This window comes from Heteronotia binoei, chromosome 3 (assembly GCF_032191835.1).
Source record: "Heteronotia binoei isolate CCM8104 ecotype False Entrance Well chromosome 3, APGP_CSIRO_Hbin_v1, whole genome shotgun sequence".
Taxonomy (NCBI): Eukaryota; Metazoa; Chordata; class Lepidosauria; order Squamata; family Gekkonidae; genus Heteronotia; species Heteronotia binoei.
Window position 1 is genome coordinate 176,316,256 of NC_083225.1, and position 23,408 is coordinate 176,339,663.

The 23,408-nt window shown below is 44.4% G+C and overlaps 1 protein-coding gene across 2 annotated transcripts in view; it reads right to left on the reverse strand.

The window, feature by feature from the left end:
* Positions 1 to 23,408, reverse strand: part of DEUP1 (deuterosome assembly protein 1) — a 95,729-nt gene that overhangs the window by 23,187 nt on the left and 49,134 nt on the right. The window contains exons 9-11 of one of the 2 annotated variants that reach the window (XM_060234945.1): positions 19,170 to 19,275; positions 13,884 to 14,081; positions 7,015 to 7,214 (exon numbers count right to left, since the gene is read on the reverse strand). In XM_060234945.1, the coding sequence (XP_060090928.1) occupies positions 7,015 to 7,214; positions 13,884 to 14,081; positions 19,170 to 19,275 (504 nt within the window). The remainder of the gene's footprint in view (positions 1 to 7,014; positions 7,215 to 13,883; positions 14,082 to 19,169; positions 19,276 to 23,408) is intronic. The other variant, XM_060234946.1, reaches the window with a different exon arrangement.

Here is a 23,408-nt window from a genome sequence, read left to right on the forward strand (position 1 = left end):
CTGGACCAATGGGCATACTTATAATTAAAATATTTAAGAGTACAAAGGCAGCACAATGCAAATGAGTAAGAAATCTCTATGTGTTTTGAGCATATACACTATTCAGAAGGAGACAGAAAAACAGGTTTACACTTAGATGTAGCTGGTGAATGTGTCATTTTGAACACAATGCATCAAGTTTGAACATGCCTTGTATCAAGCCCAGCTATTGGTTCATCTAGTTATGCATCACTGACTGTGGTTGGCTGCTATGTGAAGTAAGTTATCTGGAAATGGCCAGATTAAAACTGAGACCTTCTGGGTGCAATGCATGTGCTCTGTAGCTGGGCCATGGCCCTTCTCCTTAGAAGCCAAATACATAAAGGCGCCACTGACCCATCTTGCTTGTTACCTACTCTGACCACCAGCAGCTCTCCAGGACCTCAGCCTGCTACTTCTGTTGGAAGTGAAGGACTTTATTTTGTCTCTTTGTCTCAAGAGTCAGAGAGATAGGTAGGCGGGACACTGACCAGCCTTCCTTTACTACTCTCTGATGCTATCCCTTTGAAGTGCTACTCTTAGGGAAAACTTCCTTCCTTTCAGCTTCACCCTCACTGTTCACACTTTGCCAGAATCCTCCATCTTGAATATGATGTGCGCCTGTTATCTCCATTTTAGCTAGCTGGGCAGATTAGGAACCTATCTGGAATGGAGTTCCTTAAATCATAGAGTCATAGAGTTGGAAGGGACCTCCAGGGTCATCTAAGTCCAACCCCTGCACAATGCAGGAAATTCTCAGACACCTCCCCCTAAATTCACAGGATCCAGATTGCTGTCAGATGTTTAAAAACCTCCAAGGAAGGAGAGCCCACCACCTCCTGAGGAAGCCTGTTCCACTGAGGAACCACTCCTAACAGTCAGGACTCATATTAGTTTGCAGTTTGTGTGTGTTTCTATAGCACACACTCTAGAAGGCTTTGCTGTGTTGTGAGCCTTGAGAACTCTCCTAACTTACAAATTAAACATCATTCACCTTTAGCAACAATTGCTGGGAACTGCATCTTGGATCTTCTTTTAGCACTGCCTCAAAAGCCCCTCCCTTCATCCCTCATTATCTAAATATCTATCATGCAATCCTAAGTAAAGTCACATCCTTCTAAATCTGCTGAAATCAATGGGACTGGAAGAATGTAACTACACTTAGGACTACCCTTAGGGTTGCCAGGCCTCTGCCCACAAACCCTGGGAGATTTATGGAGGAGTAGCAGCTGACCAGGAAGAAGAAGAAGAAGAAGAAGATATTGGATTTATATCCCGCCCTCCACTCCGAAGAGTCTCAGAGCGGCTTACAATCTCCTTTACCTTCCTCCCCCACAACAGACACCCTGTGAGGTGGGTGGGGCTGGAGAGGGCTCTCCCAGCAGCTGCCCTTTCAAGGACAACCTCTGCCAGAGCTATGGCTGACCCAAGGCCATTCCAGCAGGTGCAAGTGGAGGAGCGGGGAATCAAACCCGGTTCTCCCAGATAAGAGTCCACTCACTTAACCACTACACCAAACTGGCTCTAGTGATGTCACTCTCAGATGATGCTCTAGGAATTTCCCCAGATCCCTCTGCTAAATAGCACAGACACTGGGGAGGGAGTGGTCCTAGAGTGTAACCTGGAAGTTATGCCACTTCCAGGCCAGATGCCATTCTCTTCCCCTTTTTTCCTCCCTCCACAGAGTGGTGGGAAATAAGACTGTGGAGGCAGGGGATCCCTTGCTGGAAGTTTGCAATTGGTAACACTAGCTGCACTGTATTTACCCCATTTACATATGAACCCCAGAGGGCACTGAGGTCAGCCGGAAAAAATAAAATGACTATCCCTGGGCCGAAAGAGATCAAGCTCCAGAATACCAGAGCACGGGCCTTTTCAGCCGCGGCCCCTGCCCTATGGAATCAGCTTCCTGAGGAGGTGCGGGCCCTGCGGAACCTTGATCAGTTCCGCAGGGCCTGCAAGACTGTCCTCTTTAAACGAGCATATATCGACTGCTGAACTATTGTGAATTGAAGATCCGCCAACACGGTCCTGGTTTAAGGACCTACGTCACCATGGAATTATTTAAACTGGCAGAAACCAGCGTCAGAATACCACCATTGCTGCCAGATCAACTTAAATTATGAACTTTTAAATATACTAACTGGTTTTTATATAATGTTTAAAGTTTTTATTGGTAAATTTAAAGTTTTTATTTATTATTGTATATGTATAAATGTTGTCAGCCGCCCTGAGCCTGCCTAGGCAGGGAGGGCGGGATACAAATAAAATTTATTATTATTATTTAGACAAAACACATAAGTGCATTCTCATATCTGTGTTAAGAAAAACTGTGACACAGATTGTCTACATAAACGGTCCTGATGGAGTTGTGATGATGATAGCAATGCGATGGGCAGGAACAGTGCAATGAGAGTTAGATTTTCACCTCCTCCCGCTCTACATTCACCTTTTCTGAAGAAGACCGTTCAAGGAGAGCAGTTTATTAGGGCAACCCACCTTTTCCCTCCTTGGCAGAGGTCGGCAGCGAAGCAGTCCCCATCAAAGCTGCATTTCCTTTCAGGTCATGAAACCCATTATGATCACATTATGATCGTTCCCTGACTATTACAGAACGGCCTGCTCCCTCACATTAATGTATGAAGAATAGCAGTGAACTCGGCTTCATTGGTTTTCCTCCTGCTATAATTGATGTAATTGCAGCGGCCTGGCCGGAGCGAGCCTACAATAAACTATGGTGCCCTGAAGTGTCATTGTGTAAAAAGCAGCCGGGGGTCAAACTCACTTGGAGTATTCTGCTGTCACAGGAACTACAGCAAGGAAGAGGTTCAAAGACATCAAGCCATATATGCCTTGTTGCTCTCTACAATAACTCCATGCATTTGCTACTCTGCATATTGCATAGCATCTTATTTTACAGTTAAATGCTTCATTATCTGAATCATAGAATTGGAAGGGATCTCCAGGGTCATCTAGTCCAACGCCCTGCACAATGCAGGAAACTCACAAATACCTCCCCCTAAATTCACAGGATCTTCATTGGGGTCAGATGGCCATCCAGCCTCTGTTTAAAAACCTCCAAGGAAGGAGAGCCCACCACCTCCCGAGGAAGCCTGTTCCACTGAGGAATCGCTCTAACAGTCAGGAAGTTCTTCCTAATGTTACTTGTCTATATATTAAGAAAAGGTCCAGCAGTGAAATATTACACACATTTCTAAATGTTCACCCAATACGAGCCAGTGTAGTATAGTGGTTAGGGCAGAAGTGTTGAACTTGTTTGTTTGGTATTTTTATATTTATACGCGCATGTGCACGTGTGTGTACGCACACGGAAAGCATGGTGACCTCTGGTGACTGACCCCTACTGGGGGCCTGGAGGATATTCAGGGAGGTGGCTGAATTTATTTATTTATTGTATTCGATTTATATCCCGCCGCCCCCCCCCACGAAAGCAGAATAAAGCCTGCCCCCACCTCCTGACTCCTGTTATTCTAAGGAGGTCTCCCACCCAAGTACTTGCCAGAGTCATCCCTGCTTAGCTTCTGAGATCTTATGAGATCAGGCTTGCTTGGGCTATCTAGGTCAGGACAAGCTCATTCATTATGAGGGCTGGATAAGAACATAAGAGGAGCCATGTTAGATCAGGCCAATGGCCCATCCAGTCCAACACTCTGTGTCACACAGTAGCCAAAAAAAAAATTATACACACACACACACACACACACACACTGTGGCTAATAGCCACTGATGGACCTCTGCTCCATATTTTTATCTAACCCCCTCTTGAAGGTGGCTATGCTTGTGGCCGCCACCACCTCCTGTGGCAGTGAATTCCACATGTTAATCACCCTTTGGGTGAAGAAGTACTTCCTTTTATCCGTTTTAACCTGTCTGATCTGAGATAAACGTCAATTTGTAGGGCTGGGCCACGTGTACCATAAAATGTAACATGAAGTACCGGAGATATAAACTTTATAAAGGTGATTTATATGGCAATAGCATTCATGGCAGCTTGTGCGAAATCAGATGGAAGCACCGCGGAAAAAAGGAGCACGAGACCGGTACAAGGCTAGTGGGGAATCAGTCTTACTCTTTTTACAGCTATTAGAAACCACAGCATTCAGACAGTGCATCCTCCTGGACTGATTGAGACCTAGTTTACGTTTCTCATTACCAATGCCTGCTATTTTTATATGACATCTGAAATCACTTCAGTCTCCAAGATATAAGGACAGATGGAATCTTCAATGTCCAATCAGAATCCTTGCTGGGCAACAGCCTCACTTGGCTCCGCTCACTTTCTAAAAACACTTGGCGGGTACCACATTGGAGACCACTGCCTTAGGCCAATCAGCCTAACCTTTCGTTTCAAAATTGAAAGGTGGCTGCAAATACAAAAAAACCCAAGTTGGTGGACAATGGCATACAATGCAGATGGCAGGCGGAAACCCTGGGGCCAAGGAATATTGGTATGGTGTTGGGATTTGGGTAAATGTTCAGGAAACCCAAATTTACTTGGCTTCATTATACCTTATAGGGACCATCCCCATAGGGTATAATGGAGAACTGATCTGGGGGTATTCGAGGCTCTGGGTGGCTGTCTTTTGCAGGTAGACACACCAAATTTGCAGCACAGATGCTGATGCCTCTCCTAAACCTCCTCCCCAAGTTTTAACAAGATTGGACTGGGGGTGCAATTCTATGGGACCTCAAAGAAGGCACTGCATCATCCACTGAGGTCTCCTTAAATGCCTTTAAATACCACAGTCTCTTTAAATGCCTTCTGAGTTCACTTGCCAAGCTGTGCTGAGCCTAGGAGAAGGATCATATTTCAATCCAAAGAAAGGCGATAGATGTCCCCACAGTTGGAGTACTATTTTTTCCCCTCTTGGAATTTATATCAGATATGGGGACATTGCTCTGAGATTTATGCGTGATGAAGATTAAGGCTACTCAAAATCGGACATTATCAATTACCGGTTCAACTCAACTTTCTTAAGGTGATCAAGTCTGGAGTGGCAAGAGAAGAATAGCGTTTGCTGAAGCCACATTTTTGGACTAGCTTGGTATCTATTTGTTAAGAGCAACCTGGAATCTTGTTAAGAGCCACCTGCATCTTGCTACTGCACTGCGTTATACCACATATTGTATTACTTTGCTGTTTGTGAATTTCCTTGTTAAAGTGTATTTTGAAACTTTACACATTGTCCTTAATTACTGATGTTCAATACCCTAGAGATCTGTTAAGTACCTAAGACTTTTATCACCCTGGGGCATTTTTTTTTAAGATGTGCTGCCACAGCACAGGCCAGCTTGGAGAAGGCATTTAAAGCGGTCTCTTTAAATTCCTTTTTCTAAGCTGGCCTGCGCTGCTGTGGTGGCAGCAGTGCAACTCAGCAAGTGAACTCATCAAGCTGCACTGCTGCAGTGGTGGTGGCGCGGGCTGGCTTGGAGAAAGCGTTTAAAGAGGTCTCTTTAAAAGCTTTCTCCAAGCCGGCCCATGCTGCTGCCATGGTGGCAGTGGCGCGACTCAGTGAATGAACTCAGAAGACATTTAAAGAGACCCAGACAATACCAATATATTTTTTTGGGGGGGTATTTATTCTCTTTGGTTTAAACCAAATTCACACTCCTAGTTCTTCATCTTCATCCTTAACTCAAGCTTGATCACCTAGGAATTCCATTGTGTTATTTTAGCCTAACAATGCAGCTGTGGAGCCCCTGATATGGACTGTGATGACAGTACTGGATGGTTTTTTTAAAAAAGCTTTTCTCTCCGCACACTGTTTCCCTCGCTGAAACCCGTTCCTCAGACTGCTTTAAACCCAAGTTGGGGGAAAAAGGCAGGCACAATAGAGATATCTGTCTTTTTTTTTTCTAATTGAGGCTAGAAGAGTGAAGAGGCCAAAACTGAATCAGAAAAATCCAAGCGTCTGACCTGAATCCCCACAGCTTCGTTGCTCTGACTGATACCTCTCATAATTACGGTACTCTGTGGGGCCACATAATGCATCTGGGGTTCCAGTTCTGAAAGTCCCATCATCCTGTGTAGCTTAGAGCTTTGTTGGTCTTTTCTGAAAACAGGATGCAGGATTAGGTGGACTTCACTGGCAGTCTTCAATCAGTGGCTGGATGAACACTTATCAGGAATGCTTTAGGCTGATCTTGTGTTGCGAAGCAGGTTGGAGTAGATCAGCGGTCCCCAACCTTTTTGGCACCAGGGACTGGTTTTGTGGAAGACAATTTTTCCATGGACCAGGGGTGGGTTGGGGCAGGGTGATGGTTTCAGGATGATACAATTGTCCACTTTATTTCTATTACTTTGGTGTAGTGGTAAGTGCACGGACTCTCATCTGGGAGAACTGGGTTTGATTCCCCACTCCTCCACTTGCAGCTGCTGGAATGGCCTTGGGTCAGCCATAGTTCTCATAGGAGTTGTCCTTGAAAGAGCAGCTTCTGGGAGAGCTCTCTCAGCCCACCCACCTCACAGGGTGTCTGTTGTGAGGGAGGAAGGTAAAGGAAATTGTGAGCCGCTCTGAGACTCTGAGATTTGGAGCAGAGGGTGGGATATAAATCCAATGCTGTTTTCTTATTACTACATTGTAATATATAATGAAATAATTATACAACTCAAGGTTCGGTTGCTAACAGGCCATGGACCGGTACTCCGAACTAGATGACCTATATGACATATGAACATATATGAACATATGAAGCTGCCTTATACTGAATCAGACCCTTGGTCCATCAAAGTCAGTATTGTCTTCTTAGACTGGCAGCGGCTCTCCAGGGTCTCAAGCTGAGGTTTTTCACACCTCTTTGCCTGGACCCTTTTTTGGAGATGCCAGGGATTGAACCTGGGACCTTCTGCTTCCCAAGCAGTTGCTCTACCACTGAGCCACCGTCCCTCCCCTATGACCCCTTCTATGATTTTCAAGGGGGGGAAAAGAGTTTAGAGAAGACAAAAGTACAGTTATTTGCATTGTAGCCAGGTACCTCTCTTCCTTTTCTTGCATTTTCATTGCAGTGTGGTTGACACCATTCCTTCTGAAGTACGTAGCAGAGTTCACCAGGAAAAACGCTTTGGTGTCCTCTGGCGATTGAACGAATTTGTCGCGTAAACTTTCGTCTTCGTGCTCCGGCCGATGAGCGGAATCTGAATAGGCCTTGTCTTCTTTCTCATACATATCTATCATCTAGTGAAGGAAATTAAAAAGACAAAAAAAAAAAAAAAGAGAGAGATCCGTTTATTTACAACTCTGCCGTAATTGAATTCGTACACTTCGGCAAAGAAAACAGGCACAAAGCAACGTTTTTGCTACTTATTTACCATATGTAATCACAGAACATTTAAAGTAAATGATAACGCCGGCGGAACTGCCTCTAGAAACAGCAAAGAAGATAAATGGGGGAGAAAGAATAATAGCCTATGTAATATGAAAACATCATCTTACAAATGCTCAATGAACCCTGCATTCAAGGCAGTGCCTGCTCCTTGGCAGGTTTCTTTTTTTTTGTTGTTCTTAAATCATTCAGCTCATTTGAATTTTCTTGCCTTGGAAGTCTTAGAGAGGCATAAAAGAAATCCTTCACTACGAGATTTGTAAATATTTCCATTACATTGCTCCCTCCAGTCGCTTTTTTTGCCAAAGGAAAAATGCAGACAAAGTGCTGAAATCACGACGACATGTTTCTTTCAAAATCTGTCTCTGTAAAATTACAGTACGCTCATGTTGAAAAAAACAATGTCTTTTTTTTGGGGGGGGGGAGAATCCTACTTCTATTTTTTTTTAAAGTTGACCACTGCTCTTAAGCAAACAGGGCACAATCTGGTCAATATAAAAACCCACTGGTCTGAACAGGACAGGATTAAGCGCAAGCTTTTCTCTCCCACTGAAATGAGTGGGACTTAAAAGGGCTTGACTGTGAGAGGAAGCGCCTGGTTTTCCTGACCTTAAAAGAATTCACTGCAAATAAAAAATGACCCATGAATTTAGGAACTGAAATCCAGTTCTCATGCCACTTGCCAAAACAGAATACATACAGATTCTCGTATCTATTTTATAACCTTAGACAACGGCCCTGTGCCCAGTTAGCAGGCCTCAGATTCAGCAGGAGCTCACAGGAGCACAGCTCCTGAACCTTTCTGAGAGTTCCACCTCCTCCTTCTGAGAGTTCCACCTCCCTTGGCCATTGAATAGCAGGTGCAGCTGCATAACAATCCCTGGATGAGCTCCACCACCTATTTGTCTACAAAACGACCCCTGGTTATCAGCATTTAGTTTCACTGCGGATGGGTTGTTTAAGTTTCATTGTGGACTGGTTGTATAAGTGTGCATAGCTGTGAGCAGGGAGCATGCAAAACGCTCCTGCACAAGATAACGAGGGGCCTCGTTATACAAGAGGGGTAAAGAGGCCTGCATGAATTCACTCTTTGGTAGGTGTACCGGAGCTACCATACTGGACTGCTAATGGCTGAAACACAGGTGAAAAGCTTAACCGCTCTCTAAGGAAGATCTCATTATATTAGATTAAAAACATGATTTTTAAAGTGAAAGGATGGATGCCGCTTAGATCACCTTGGACCTAAAACACGGAAGAATGTACATTGGCAGCAGAGCTTCCACAAAGAGAATCTGTAAAAACGCTTTCCATGTTTTCACTGGCTTTTCCTTTCTGCAGATGCCCTGCAGTGATTCTGCACTAGCTCTTGTAGGTGTGGTTGTTATAGTTGCCACGGTGACTCACCCACCATCCCTCCTCTTTGGGCTCTTTTCTTCACACATGCATTATAGCACTATAATAGCTCGTTTCATATTTCAAACAGAAATAGATAGACGATGCTAGATTGTTATAGTGCTATAACACTGTAAGTGCCTGCAATCGCTGATTTTTAACAGAAAGTGGTAAAAAAAAAAAAGTCCTGCAGTGCCACAGTAGAAGAAAAAAAAGTTGGAAAAATAATGGTTGCAACGGACTGATGGTGAGAAAACGGCACTGCAGAAGAAGACCGCAGATTTATACCCTGCCCTTCTCTCTGAATCAGAGTCTCAGAGTGGCTTACAATCTTCTTTATCTCCTTCCCCCACAACAGACACCCTGAGAGGTGGGTGGGGTTGAAAGAGCTCTCACAGCAGCTGCTCTTTCAAGGACAACTCTGCTAGAGCTATGGCTGACACAAGGCCATGCTAGCAGGTGCAAGTGGAGGAATGGGGAATCAAACCTGGTTCTCCCAGATAAGAGTCCGCACACTTAACCACTACACCAAACTGGCTCTCTCAGGCATCATGCCTTTGCAGAGTGTGAAAATGCAAACAAACCCTTTCAGTCAGCTTACTTGGACTCATTCCTTCAAAAACCATCACAGTAGAGCAAGTTTGGGAAACAGAATATCAAAGATACAGATGTTTTTTAAAAAAGTGCATCAGTTTGAATGCCTAGGTGGAGAAATATCTCTGTGTGGAAGCAACCTAGGCTTAACCATTTCTTCTTCTCCCCAGAGAATCCTGAGAACTGTAGTTCTGTGAGGAGAGGCAAAAATCTCTCTAACAGATCATTCTTCCAGCATCCTCAACAAAGTGCTAGTATAAGATCAATATTGTTTGTTGCGCAGAGAGGTTCTAATATTTTCCAGAAGATGGCATATAAAACAGGGACCAGATTTGCTGATACATTTATCATGTAATGCAATGAAACTTCTAACACAACAACTATTCATGCGGAGTTAAAAGAAAATAGCCTGAGCCTAGTTCTCACACAGTGCGTTATTATCACTTAAGTCAATACCTGTATTCAGCATTTTGCACAACAAGCAGCTTAATCCAGCGCCTGAACTGAAATTGATTTAATCCTGTTTACTTCACATCCAAGTGTCCATCCTAAAATGGCTCAGGCAAATGGGTAAAAGGGACCTTACTTATTTAGTCCCGAGAGCGGGAGAAGCTGTGTGACTTACGCCAGCCATAAAAAAAGTCTTCGGGTAAAATTCAGTTTTGCAGATTCTTGCACTTTATCTGATCAGCTGTGCTTTTATCAAATAACACACCGAAAAACACAAATGTGTGTGCTGCCCGCAGCTTTATTGGCATCTACAAAGGATGTCGATGATGTGCTGAGCCTGCCTTTCTTCTTCAACAGTACAGATCAGTACAGGCTAAAGCACTCTGTTCCAGTTCTAAGACAATAAAACCCAAAGCAATAATGTGACTGTTTGAAATTGTGGAAACACGAAAAACAAAGCGTTATTTATGTAAACTGCTCAATTTGAACAAAACAGATTATCCGTCCTAGTATTTGGGGGTTTGTGGCAAAGGGCCAAGAGCAAAGGTAAACAGAGGTTTCCTTCATAACTGTAACTAGAGACCTTGTTAGACTCGTTGAAACAGAAATGGGAATGTAATTTTATTCTCTGGAGTACACAATCTAACAAACCAAGTTCTTACTTTAGGATCAAGCTCTTCACTGGCATATCTTGTATTTTCAAAAGGGATGCAAAGCAATCAGCGTAAAAGCAGAGGTGGCCAAACTTGCTTAACATAAGAGTCACATCAAATAAACATCAGATGTTTGAGAGCCGCAATACATGAATGTTAGATGTTTGAGAGGAGGGAGGGAGGGAGAGGCAGAAATCCAGCAACTGTAAATGCATTCTCCAAGCCACCAGCCAAAGGGGTGGTGGGGACTTCAAGAGCCACACAATATGTGTGAAAGAGACACATGTGGCTCCCGAGCCACAGTTTGGCTACCCCTGGATCCACACAACATCTTCCATCTCAGAACCTTGAAAGTTCTCATCAGGTAAGGTCCCAGTATCACGTGGCAGGAAAAACAATGATTTTTGATGAGCAGACAAAAGAGACTTTTTTTTCTTTTGCTGTTATCTTCCAAGCAGTCTATGACATGTTGCAAAACGTTAACTGTGAAATCCGAAGCAAAGGTACATCCTTCAAAGTCCACTCAAGTCAATGGTCTTAGCAGGGCATAACTCTGCTTTGAACTGCATTTTAAAAGTTGCAATGCACAGCTGAGTTATTATTGTCCAGTGTACATTTCCCAGGTTCCCATCTCTACTTTGAACATTTATTATTAATTCATTTACGACCTGCTTTTTTCCCCGGTGGGGAACCCAAAGCAGCTTACAGAGTTCTCCTCCCCTCCATTTTATCTTCACAGGGACCAGATTTACTGATGCATTTATCATGTAATGCAATGAAACTTCTAATGCAATATTCATGCAGAGTTAAAGAAAATAGATGAAGACGACTGCAGATTTATACCCCGCCCTTCTCTCTGAATCATAGACTCAGAGAGGCTTACAATCTCCTATATCTTCTCCCCTCACAACAGACACCCTTTGAGGTGGGTGGGGCTGAGAGAGCTCTCACAGAAACTGCCCTTTCAAGGACAACCTCTGCCAGAGCTATGGCTGACCCAAGGCCATTCCAGCAGCTGTAAGTGGAGGAGTGGGGAATCAAACCCGGTTCTCCCAGATAAGAGTCCACACACTTAACCACTACACCAGACTGGCTCTCTGAGCCCAGTTCTCACACAGTGCATTATTATCACTCACGTCAATACTTGTAGGTTAGGCAAAGAGGTTAGGCAGAATGTGACTGAGGATTCCCAGGCCTCCTGGCTGCTGGCAGGGGGTGAGGTGGGGGCAGGGTTGCCAGATCCATGTTGGGCAACCCCTGGAGATTTGGGGGTGGAGAATGGGGAGGGCAGGAACCTCAGTGGGGTACACAGAGTTCAACTTCTCAAGCATCCCTTTTCCCCCAGGGGAATGGAACGCTGTAGTCTGGAAGGAAAGGAAAGGTCCCCTGTGCAAGCACCAGTCGTTTCCGACTCTGGAGTGACGTTACTTTCACAACGTTTTCATGGCAGACTTTTTATGGGGTGGTTTGCCATTGCCTTCCCCAGTCATCTACACTTTAGTCCGGAAAGCAGCTGTAATTCCGGAGGTTCCCAGATCCCACTTAGATGTTGGCTTCCCTTGTGTGACTCAGTGTGCTGGCATGGAACAAGCTTGGGCCAACACCCTTAACCACTACCCACACTGGTTCTGCATTTAGCTATATTCATACGCAACCCAGTATGACAAAGTGGCTAGAGTATTGGGCTAGATTTGGGGAAACTCATGTTCACATCCTCACTCAAACTGTCTGGGGCAGTGATGCTCTGTATTCTTGGTTCTTGGGGGGGGGGGGCAAAGTGGAAGGGCTTCTAGCCCCATTTGTGAACCTCCTGATGGCACTTCGGGTTTTTTTGGCCACTGTGTGACTCAGAGTGTTGGACTGGATAGGCCACTGGCCTGATCCAACATGGCTTCTTTTATGTTCTTGTGTTCACTCATGTATGAAGGCTCACTTAGTGACTTGAGCTGGTCAGAGTCTCTCATCTTAACCAAACCTTGTAGGACTGTTGGGAAGATAAAGTGAAGGAGAGGGAAATAACATACACCATGCTGAGGCCCTAGTCATCTGTTGCAAAGACCTCACACACCCCACATATCTTTTATGGATCCTACTGACAGGTGTACTCTGGGAGCTCAATGTTCAGAATGCGATTCTCAGGTGTGTGTGGTTCCAACCCAGATTTAGACCAAAATGGCTTCCTTGTACCATTTTTTCAGACCCAAAACACACTAGGGAATTACTGTTTGCCCAGGAACCATTTCAGGTCATGGCATGGGGTGGGGGTGGGGGAGGAGGAAGAAGACCACAGATTTATACCCCGCCCTTCTCTCTGAATCAGAGTCTCAGAGCGGCTCACAATCTCTTTTACCTTCTTCCCCACAACAGACACCCTGTGAGGTAGTTGGGGCTGAGAGAGGTCTCCCAGAAGCTGCCCTTTCAAGGATGACTCTTGCGAGAGCTATGGCTGACCCAAGGCCATTTCAGCAGCTGCAAGTGGAACAGTGGGGAATCAAACCCGGTTCTCCCAGGTAAGAGCTGTACACTTAACCAGTACACCAAACTGGCCCCTTCTCCTCAAAATCTTGATCCAAACTGGGCCAGTGTGTAGAGGACAGAACTCCCAGAGCATCTCTGTTAACGGGACCTGAGGCAGACCCGTGAGGGACACAAGGACTTTGTAACACGATTAGGCATAGTGCTTCTTAGAAGGAAGATGGAATGAAGAAGATCTGACAGACACATAAATAATTCCGTGTGTGCGAGCTTTTGCATGTGTTATCCTGCCCATGTGGGTGCATTCTTTATGCATTCACCTCTGCAGCATGAGATCAATTACACTGCACAGACACAGCCCCTGTGCTGATGCCCCTGCTGTGTGCATGAAAGCATCTCAAACGGGCTTGCCACAGAACATCAGCACTACAGGTGAGCAATCCCATGTTTCGCTGTTGCCCTGTGTATGAAAACACCTCCTACATGGAAAAACTACCATGCCAAGAAGAAAGGTTTTGGTTTTCTCCTTTGAGGTATTCTTTGAAAATGAACATTTCTTCTACAAGAGGGAGGGTGGATTAAAAAAAATGAGGGAACATTTAGGCATTCAGTTTGAACTGTTACAATTCAGGAAGGCCTGTACAATACTCAGGATTGGTTATTAAGGTTTAAGGGCACGGTGCCTAAACATTTTTACTTTGCCGGTACGCTCATGAGGAGCGGCAGGAAGAAATGCAGATAGAAAAGCTGTTTATGGATTGTAATAACATAAAGTCTGGATTATTTGCTTCTATATGACATGGTAATATTAGTGGGAGACCAACAGGCTTATTTCCGGCTTTGACCAGACTGTTTCCCCTCATATTCTGTGAAGTAATTGCTTTCGTGGCTATCAATAGGTGCTAATCTCCACAACGGTCAACTGACCAGTGCCGATTTTTTATTCAGTTTGCATACCTGTTGTTTCCCTAACATTTTCTCTTTTATCTCTAATTTCATTTGTAACTGCCTTTCCAGAAGAGCAGCTTTCTCCGTGATAGTTGCTATAGTGATCTCCTTCTGATGAAGCTCTTCTGTCAGGTCAGAGATTTCTGTCCTCATTCTTTCCACCTCAGAGCGATGGGACTGCGCTTCCTGATAAAGACGGTCCCTTATCTGCAGCAAAACGTGGCCCAAAAAGAGAGAGAGAGAGAGAATGGGAGGCAGAGCTTCAGATCGTATCGTCTTTCACCTACCGCCCAACTTTTGAGGCTCTCTGGTTCCAATACGCCGACCCTTCTGACCATATTAGTGATAGCAGAGAGATTTCAGAATGTCTTATGATTCTGAATAAATGGGCTACGCTACTTGGGGCAACTTAAAATTTATACTTTAATCCACCTGTCTTTCTGGTTCGGTGCCACAGGGCAATGGATTTGAGGGAGTAAAAGATAGTTAAAGACAAATTGCCCATCAGCTTTCAACCAAACCGTGAGTCCACCTGTAACATTTTACATTAAAATTAATAGTCAGGATAAAAAGGGACTGATTGGAGGGGTTAGAAATCCACCTGCAGACTGTGCATTGTTGGCCTTTCTTTCATTGCCATTAGACGGCAGATGGATTTGTGGATCGCAGACTAGTTTTGCAAAACACCATTATTGGGATTCAGAAAACAAACAAACAAACAGAAATATATTGAGAGTGGTACCCACTCCACAGGTCAGCTGTGCCATCAACCAGAAGAGCCATATTCACCTCCATCTCTGGCATGAGGCCTGCACTTCAGGGAGGTATGCAGCATATCCATTCTTCCAGCTGAAGCTACTTCAAGGTGGGAACCCCCTGCCAACCACAAGATTTTCCTGGCAAGAGCTGTGCCCTCTCTCCTGAGGCCACATTGGGGAATGGTGCTCAGAAGAGCCCCAGGGGGTATGTCAGGGGGAAGGGATGGTGGCTCAGTGGTAGAGCATCTGCCTGGTAAGCAGAAGGTCCCAGGTTCAATCCCTGACATCTCCACTAAAAAAGGGTCCAGGCAAATAGGCGTGAAAAACCTTAGCTTGAGACCCTGGAGAGCTGCTGCCAGTCTGAGTAGACAATACTGACTTTGATGGACCGAGGGTCTGATTCTGGATAAGGCAGCTTCATATATTCATATATATGTCAAAGGGCCCCATGTGGCTCCTGAGTTGCAGCCAGTAGGGTGACCTTGGGTCAGCCACAGTTCTTGCAGAACTGTTCTCTCAAGAGCAGTTCTCTCAGAGCTCTCTCAGTCCCTCCTACCTCACAGGGTGTCTGTTGTGGGGAGAGAAAGGGAAGGAGATTGTAAGCCGCTCTGAGACTCCAAGTGAAGGGCAGGGTATAAATTCAACTCTTCTTCTTCTTCAGTGGAATTGTGGATATTGCTCTCCCTCCCCCAGATTCATTCCGGGAAAAGATCAAGTCCTATACATTCCTAGGCAGAACTACAGCCTTCTGAATTAAAAAGGGTGTCCCTATTTAGGACTGGTTAGGCTTTTTTCAACTTGTGCATTCCCTCTTCTGCTCCTTCCACCCTCTTCTCTCATTTTGCTAATTGCCAGGAACAAAACAGTGAATTCTTTGAATGTAGGGATTTCTCTAATGTGAAAACTATGATCATCATCTGTTCCTGCAGTGATGAGACTGGAGGAAAAGCAACAAGGCTTTCTCCTGATCTCTGAGCAGAAGAATCTGAAATGGAGGGGTGCGTGCGCGCGTGTGTGTGTGTAATCTCCCAAGATTTATGTTATCCTAGTCCCATTACACTGTTTATTAGATGACTCTCATCCTATTGATTGAACTGACTCACTGAGTCTCAATCAGAAAAGTACACTATAAATAACATAAAGACAACAAATTAAATAAATCCAATGAGGCTTAGACACCACCATGTGATGTCTGAGAGACTGATTTTAGGCAAGTCTTAGAGAGACATCTGTCATTTCTCTAAGTGAGGTCGCTATTTTGTCTACAGGAACAATCGGAAATAACTTTTGGAAGCCTGCTGAAGAGGAAAATGGCACTAAAACAAAGAAAATACAGGATTTGCTACCGGTGTGATTTAATGGGCTGATCTCTTGCATTCAACACAGCCTTGAAGGTTATGTTTCCTGGAGTGTTCTATTCTGTCCCAGTAGTACAATGAAGATTGCAAGTTTCCAAAATCTTTTTGCCAGCAACAAATGAGGAGATAACAATAAATTCATGGAACATTTAGAACAGAAGACGACCACAGATTTGTACCCCACCCTTATGATGTTGTTAGCCGCCCTGAGCCTGCTCCGGCGGGGAGGGCGGGATATAAATAAAATTACCTACCTACCTACCTCTCTGAATCAGAGTCTCAGAGCGGCTTACAATCTCCTTTGTCTCCTTCCCCCACAACAGACACCCTATGAGGTGGGTGGGGCTGAGAGAGCTCTCACAGCAGCTGCCCTTTCAAGGACAACTCCTACGAGAGTTATGGCTGACCCAAGGCCAATCCAGCAGGTGCAAGTGGAGGAGTGGGGAATCAAATCCGGTTCTCCCAGATAAGAGTCCGCACACTTAACCACTGCCCCAAACTGGCTCTTCTCAGAAAGTATTACCCTTCTGGATGCCAACATACAAAGCAGCAATGGAATTACTATTGACCTTTTCAGAGATTTTTATACTTACACACAAGTTGTCCCTTTACCATTACTGAGATGTTGGAAGGTAACAAATACCAGTATGGAGATTTATTACACACTTGTTTTGGGCAGCTGTGGGGGCCTGCTCTAACTCAGAAACTCCAGTCAGTACAGAATGCTACAACCTGGTTACTATCAGAAGTGAGGCAGACTATGCATATTGCACCCATTCTGCACTTACTTCATTGGTTATTAGTCAGTTACCAAGTACAATTCAAGTTACTGGCCCCGCATATCTACAGGACTACGTCTCCTGCTCTGAAGCGCAGAGACAGCTTGGCTCAGCTGAGCAAAAGCCTTTGAAGGTGTGTGTGCGTAAAGTGCCGTCAAGTCACAGCTGACGTATGGTGACTCCATAGGGCAGGGGTATCGAACTCAATTGCTATGAGGGCCAGGTCGTCACCTTGTTGGGTCGGGCCATGTGTATCATAAAATGTAATGCCAGGCAGGGGAGATATAAACTTTGTAAAGAACACAGACAAACACACACACTCAGCCTTAGACCACCTCACTGGCTTGTTGAGCCTCAGCCAACAGAAGGAAGAGAGGCTCTGCTATGCAATTGAGAGAGCCTGGCAAAGCTAGCTCTCCTTCCCCCACTTCCTCCCCAAGGGAGGAGCTTTGCTCTGTAGCTCCTGTGCGATTGAGCAAGTCTGGCAAAGCAAGTTGTAATGCAGAAGGAAGCAAGAGAGGGAGAAGGAAACATACAACAGTGAGTTGCTCGCGGGCCTGATAGGAGCCCTCCGGAGGCCTGATTTGGCTCTCGGGCAACATGTTTGACATCCCTGCCATAGGGTTTTTTAAGCAAGAGATTATCAGAGGTGGTTTCCCATTGCTTGCCTCTGTGTTGTGATTCTGGACTTCCGTGGTGGTCTCTCATCCAAATACTAGCCAGGCCCCACTCTGCTTAATTTCTGAGAACTGTTAAGACTGGGCTACCCTAGGCCATACAGGTCAGGGCCTTTTAAACGTGCTGCCTGCAAACAGGTAAGACTGGTAACTGTCTGAACCTCTGTTGAGGCTCCCACCTTGTCTGAGGAAGGCAGAAAGGCTCCCACATGTCTATCATCCAGACTGTGTAAAACAGAAATGTTCAGAAGGGTGTCTTTATAAAGGTTATCATATAATGGAATGGATTAGTAGGGTGCTTTTATAAGGACATCGTCTATTGCATTATTTACCATGCTACTATCTTGCTTTAACCACATACTTTTCTACCTCTGTAATCCATCTTCTGCATTGCTTCTGGTATGCCATGCCTTCCTGGTTCTACTGCACTGTTGCCTGGATGTCTGATTGCATTGGTTTTATATGTTGTAATCTGACTTTAGTCTCATACAAAAAAAAGGCAGGCTATAAATAAACAAAACAAATAATTGTAGGTTCAGGTAGGATCAGAACCAATGGGTTGAAATTAAATCAAAAGAGTTTCCGGCTCAACATTAGGAAGAACTTCCTGACCGTTAGAGCGGTTCCTCAGTGGAACAGGCTTCCTCAGGAAGTGGTGGTGGGCTCTCTTTCCTTGGAGGTTTATAAACAGAGGCTAGATGGCCATCTGACAGCAATATGGATCCTGTGAATTTAGGGGGAGGTGTCTGTGAGTTTCCTGCATTGTGCAGGGGATTGGACTAGACCCTGGAGGTCCCTTCCAACTCTAGGTTTTGGTATGTTCCTTTTTAAACCTGCTTTTCTCAGATATTTTGAGAAAAAAACATGGTCCAAATATGCCATCACACCATCCGAAAATGAAGCTGTGCGTTTCAAAGGATCCTGACCATATCTTTCTATCAGCCCCTCATGTCCTTCATTTTCTCTACAGCACACCTGGAGGGCTTTTGGAACACTTTTTTTTTTAAAGGTAATTGCTATAATGCTATAGCAACTGTTATAATGCTATAGCAATGCAGATTAATTTTTTAAAAAGCTCTCCAGTGGTACAGCAGGGAAAAACGCAGGGAAAATGAAAGCTGACAGAAGAAAGACCAAAGAAAACTCTGGCTCAGAAGCCCATTTCCAATATTCATGCTACTGCATTCACAGTGGCAATAAATGCCAAAAGGCAAATCCTCACCAAGCAGATGCAGCCTGTATTTTCATCACAATTTCATCACCCCATATCAACAGCAGAAGAGCTTCTCTGGAAGATGCATTGTCTAATTATATTGATCAATTTCCTGCTGCTGTCAGTCTAGAGTAGGCCTTATTCTACAGTTCATTGTCCATTCGCATAGAAACTGTCAACAGGCCAGGTGGACAGTTCCTGTGAACAGCACTGTGCCATAAAAATCCATCCCAGAATCCTCTGCAACATGCAAGGGTTCCATAGCTGATGGGTTCCCCCAAGACAGGAAGCTGGAGGATGACTGATTCAGGGCAGCTGCAGTACCTGGCAAAAATGGCAAGAAGCTATTCCAGGCACATGGTTATCCCAGAGAGCGTCTTTCTAAACCTCTGGATGAACAACTCCAACAAGCTTCAAAGTGGCAGCAGAGCCCAGATCATAATTTGCCTTACTTGTGTTTGTGGAAAGATTTTGCAACATCAGTTTCTGAAAGACTCCTACCGGAATTACCTGGTTTAGCTCTTTTTGTTGATTTTCACACTGCTGTTTCAAGACAAGCATCTCCACTTTTTTGGTCTCCAGCTCCTTGATGCACTGAGCGTAAGCTGACTGAAGCCTTTTAAAAAAGAATCATTACAAAATTACAAACCCAGATTCTTCCCTTGAAGGGGAAAAAAAAATCTACATAAGGTCAAAGTGAATAGACAATATAATATTGCTCGTAGGAGATAGACCGTGAAATCCTATCCAAAGCCACAAGTCTAAGTCACGGAAATAAGTGGACTTAGAATGGAATAACTTGCAGAGAATTGTACTGTTGGAACACTAAAGAAGATTTGGGGGAATTTTCAACAAGCCTCCTGTTTCTCGGCATCATATTTTTTCATATCTGCTCTGAGCCTTCAGAAAAGGGTGGAATAGAAATCTAATAAATAAAGTATAAGAGGACACACAGCTTCATTCAGGTGCCATCACAACACAGCAGCAACAGCGATCCTACCTGGTGGGTTTTCCAGCATTACCCCTGCTCCGATCCCGCCCCCCTCACCCCTGCACCACTGCAGGGCTTTCTCAGTTTCGTTGTAAAACTGGCAACTGATTTATGGTGACCCAGTAGGGTTTTCAAGGCAAGAGACATTCAGAAGCAGTTTGCCATTGCCTGCCTCCGTGTCACAGAGTATTCCTTGGAGGTCTCTCAGTATTCCTTGGAGGACTCTCAGACAGCCAGTTTGGTGTAGTTGTTAAGTGTGTGGACTCTTACCTGGGAGAACCATGCAACTGCTGGAGTGACCTTGGCTCAGTCAAAACTCTCTCAGAGCCCTTCTGCTCAAGAGCAGTTCTCGAAAGAGCTCTCTCAGTCTCACCTATCTCACAGGGTGCCTGTTTTGGGGGCAGGATGCTGAGGAAAAGTCAGATTCAGATTCTTGCCTTAACTGTGAAGAGACGTGTATTGAGACTGTTTACAAATAGCCCTATCAGAAAAAGGGTTCCGTGCTGACAGAGTCAGATTTCTACCCTGATTGAATGCAGTCTGAATTCAGCATTAGCTGAGAGCAGTTTGAACACAGACAGGAGAGCTGGGGGAAAGTTTGGCAAGGATGTTTGGGTAGTAGAGAAGACTCCCATTCAGGCCAAAGGAGAGGGAATAGATCTAGGGAAAGAAGATTCTCTACCTAGTCTAACAAGGAGAGTTCTCTCTGAAGAATAAAGAGATCCTTGGTCTGGTGGGATTAGGAACTGCCTGTAGAGATGTAAAAGTACACAAGAGTAGTACTGTTGTTCCAAAGAGAAGAGTTTGGGTACCAGGAAGAGGGAACCGGCCTTCAGGGCCCCAAAGAAAAAAAGAGTCAGCGACTATAGAAATGAAGTGAACTAGTGTGTTTGGGAAAACACTGGAACAAAAGCCTCTCAATATAAAGATCTAAGTAACTGTGAATGGATTAAGAACCTCTCAGTAGTCTGATATATAAGATCAAAAGTCTGTGCTTGTAATAATTTTACCTCAGTGAATTCAACCCCTGATTTCACCTGACTTTTCCCTATGCTGTTAAATAAAACCTTGTTATTTTTGAATTTTAAAAGCATCTTTAAGTGCCATTTTCAAGGGTTTAAGTTAAAAGGCGACCTTATCCATTCCCACAAGTTCCTGGGCTGAGCAAATAGCCAAAATATACATTACACACAGAGTGGGACAGACAAGGTTTCTTCAAAGGAAGAATAAATACATTACCAGGGGTGCTCATTCAGTGAGGGACAAATAAAAATGGAGGGAAAAATCTTGCCTTTGAGGGAAGGAAGTGGAAGCAATCCGTCATATATACCATAAGTTAGGAAAGGCACAAACAGGTATAAGAGAAAGCCTGCATGGTTAACAAACAAAGTAATGGAAGCTGTAAAAGGTAAGAAGGACTCCTTTAAGTGGTGGAAATCTAGTCCAATTGAGATTAATAAAAGGGAACACAGGCTGTGGCAAATCAAATGCAAGACTGTGATCAGGCAGGCAAAAAGGGACTATGAAGAACATATTGCAAAAAACATAAAGACCAACAATAAAAATTTCTTCATATATATTAGAAGCAGGAAACCAGCCAGGGAAGCAGTGGGGCCCTTCGATGACCAAGGGGTCAAAGGATTACTGAAGGAGCATAGGGAAATGGCTGAGAAGCTGAATGCATTTTTTGCCTCTGTCTTCACTGTGGAAGACGAGAAGTGTTTGTCCGCTCCAGAACCACTAATTTTGGAACGGGTGTTGAAAGACCTGAGTCAGATTGAGGTGACAAGAGAGGAGGTCCTACAACTGATAGACGAATTAAAAACTAATAAGTTACCAGGTCCGGATGGCATATATCCAAGAGTTCTGAAAGAACTCAAAGTTGAACTTGTGTATCTCCTGACAAAAATATGTAATCTTTCATTGAAATATGCCTCCATTCCTGAGGACTGGAAGGTAGCAAATGTCACCCCCATCTTTAAAAAGGGTTCCAGAGGAGATCCGGGAAATTACAGGCCAATCAGTCTGACTTCAGTACCGGGAAAGTTGGTAGAAACCATTATCAAGGACAGATGAGTAGGCACATTGATGAACACAAGTTACTGAGGAAGACTCAGCATGGGTTTTGTAAGGGAAGATCTTACCTCACTAACCTATTACAGTTCTTTGAGGAGGTGAACAAGCATGTGGACAAAGGGGACCCAATAGATGTTGTTTACCTTGACTTCCAGAAAGCTTTTGATAAAGTTCCTCATTAAAGGCTCCTTAGTAAGCTCAAGAGTCATGGAGTAAAAGGACAGGTCCTCTTGTGGATCAAAAACTGGCTAATTAATAGGAAGCAGAGAGTGAGTATAAATGGGCAGTCTTCACAGTGGAAGACGGTAAGCAGTGGGGTGCCGCAGGGCTCAGTACTGGGTCCCATGCTCTTTAACTTGTTCATTAATGATTTGGAGTTGGAAGTAAGCAGTGAAGTGGCCAGGTTTGCAGATGACACTAAATTGTTCAGGGTGGTGAGAATCAGAGAGGATTGTGAGGCACTCCAAAGGGATCTGTTGAGGCTGGGTGAGCGGGTGTCAATGTGGCAGATAAGGTTCAATGTGGCTAAGTGCAAAGTAATGCACATTAGGGCCAAGAATCCCAGCTACAAATACAAGTTGATGGGTTGTGAACTGGCAAAGACTTACCGAGAGAGTTCTTGGGGTTGTGGTAGATAACTCACTGAAAATGTCAAGACAGTGTGCGATTGCAATAAAAAAGGCCAACGCCATGCTGGGAATTATTAGGAAGGGAACTGAAAACAAATCAGCCAGTATCATAATGCCTCTGTATAAATCGATGGTGCGGTCTCATTTGGAGTACTGTGTGCAATTCTGGTCACCGCACCTCACAAAAGAATATTATAGCATTGAAAAAGGTCCAGAAAAGGGCAACTAGAATGATTAAAGGTTTGGAACATTTTCCCTATGAAGAAAGGTTAAAATGCTTGGGGCTCTTTAGCTTGGAGAAACATTGCCTGCGAGGTGACATGATAGAGGTTTACAAGATTATGCATGGGATGGAGAAAGTAGACAAATAAGTCCTTTTCTCCCTTTCTCACAATACAAGAACTCATGGGCATTCAATGAAATTGCTGAGCAGTCAGGTTAAAACGGATAAAAGGAAGTACTTTACCCAAAGGGTGATTAACATGTGGAATTCACTGCCACAGGCTACAAGCATAGCCAGCTTCAAGAGGGGATTGGATAAAAATATGGAGCAGAGGTCCATCAGTGGCTATTAGCCACAGTGTGTCTGTGTCTATATATATTGGCCACCGTGTGATACAGAGTGTTGGATTGGATGGGCCATTGGCCTGATCCAACACGGCTTCTCTTATGTTCATATCCATCTAATATCTTCTGGGACCATCACTGAAAATAGTGTCCCAGGAAGAAGCAACCATTTCTATTGCAGAAATGGTGGAGGGGAAGAGAGTGAAATGACAGTTCCACCAGCACAGTGCTACTGATCCAAATCAGGCCCCAGCACTATGATCCCAATCCAAACCAGGGTGTATGTGTGTGTGCCTACTGCTGCTTTTATGTTAAAGAAATGCTGACAAATCCAGTTGCAGATCTTTCTTGCAGCATGTTGTCTGGCCTTGAGATTAGTCTGAAACACTGCTTCCTGTATGGAAGATATTTTAAAATTCTAATTCAGAATATCTCTTAATACACTAGGGGTAGTTTCAGGAGGGTTAGTCATGTTGGTCTGCAGTA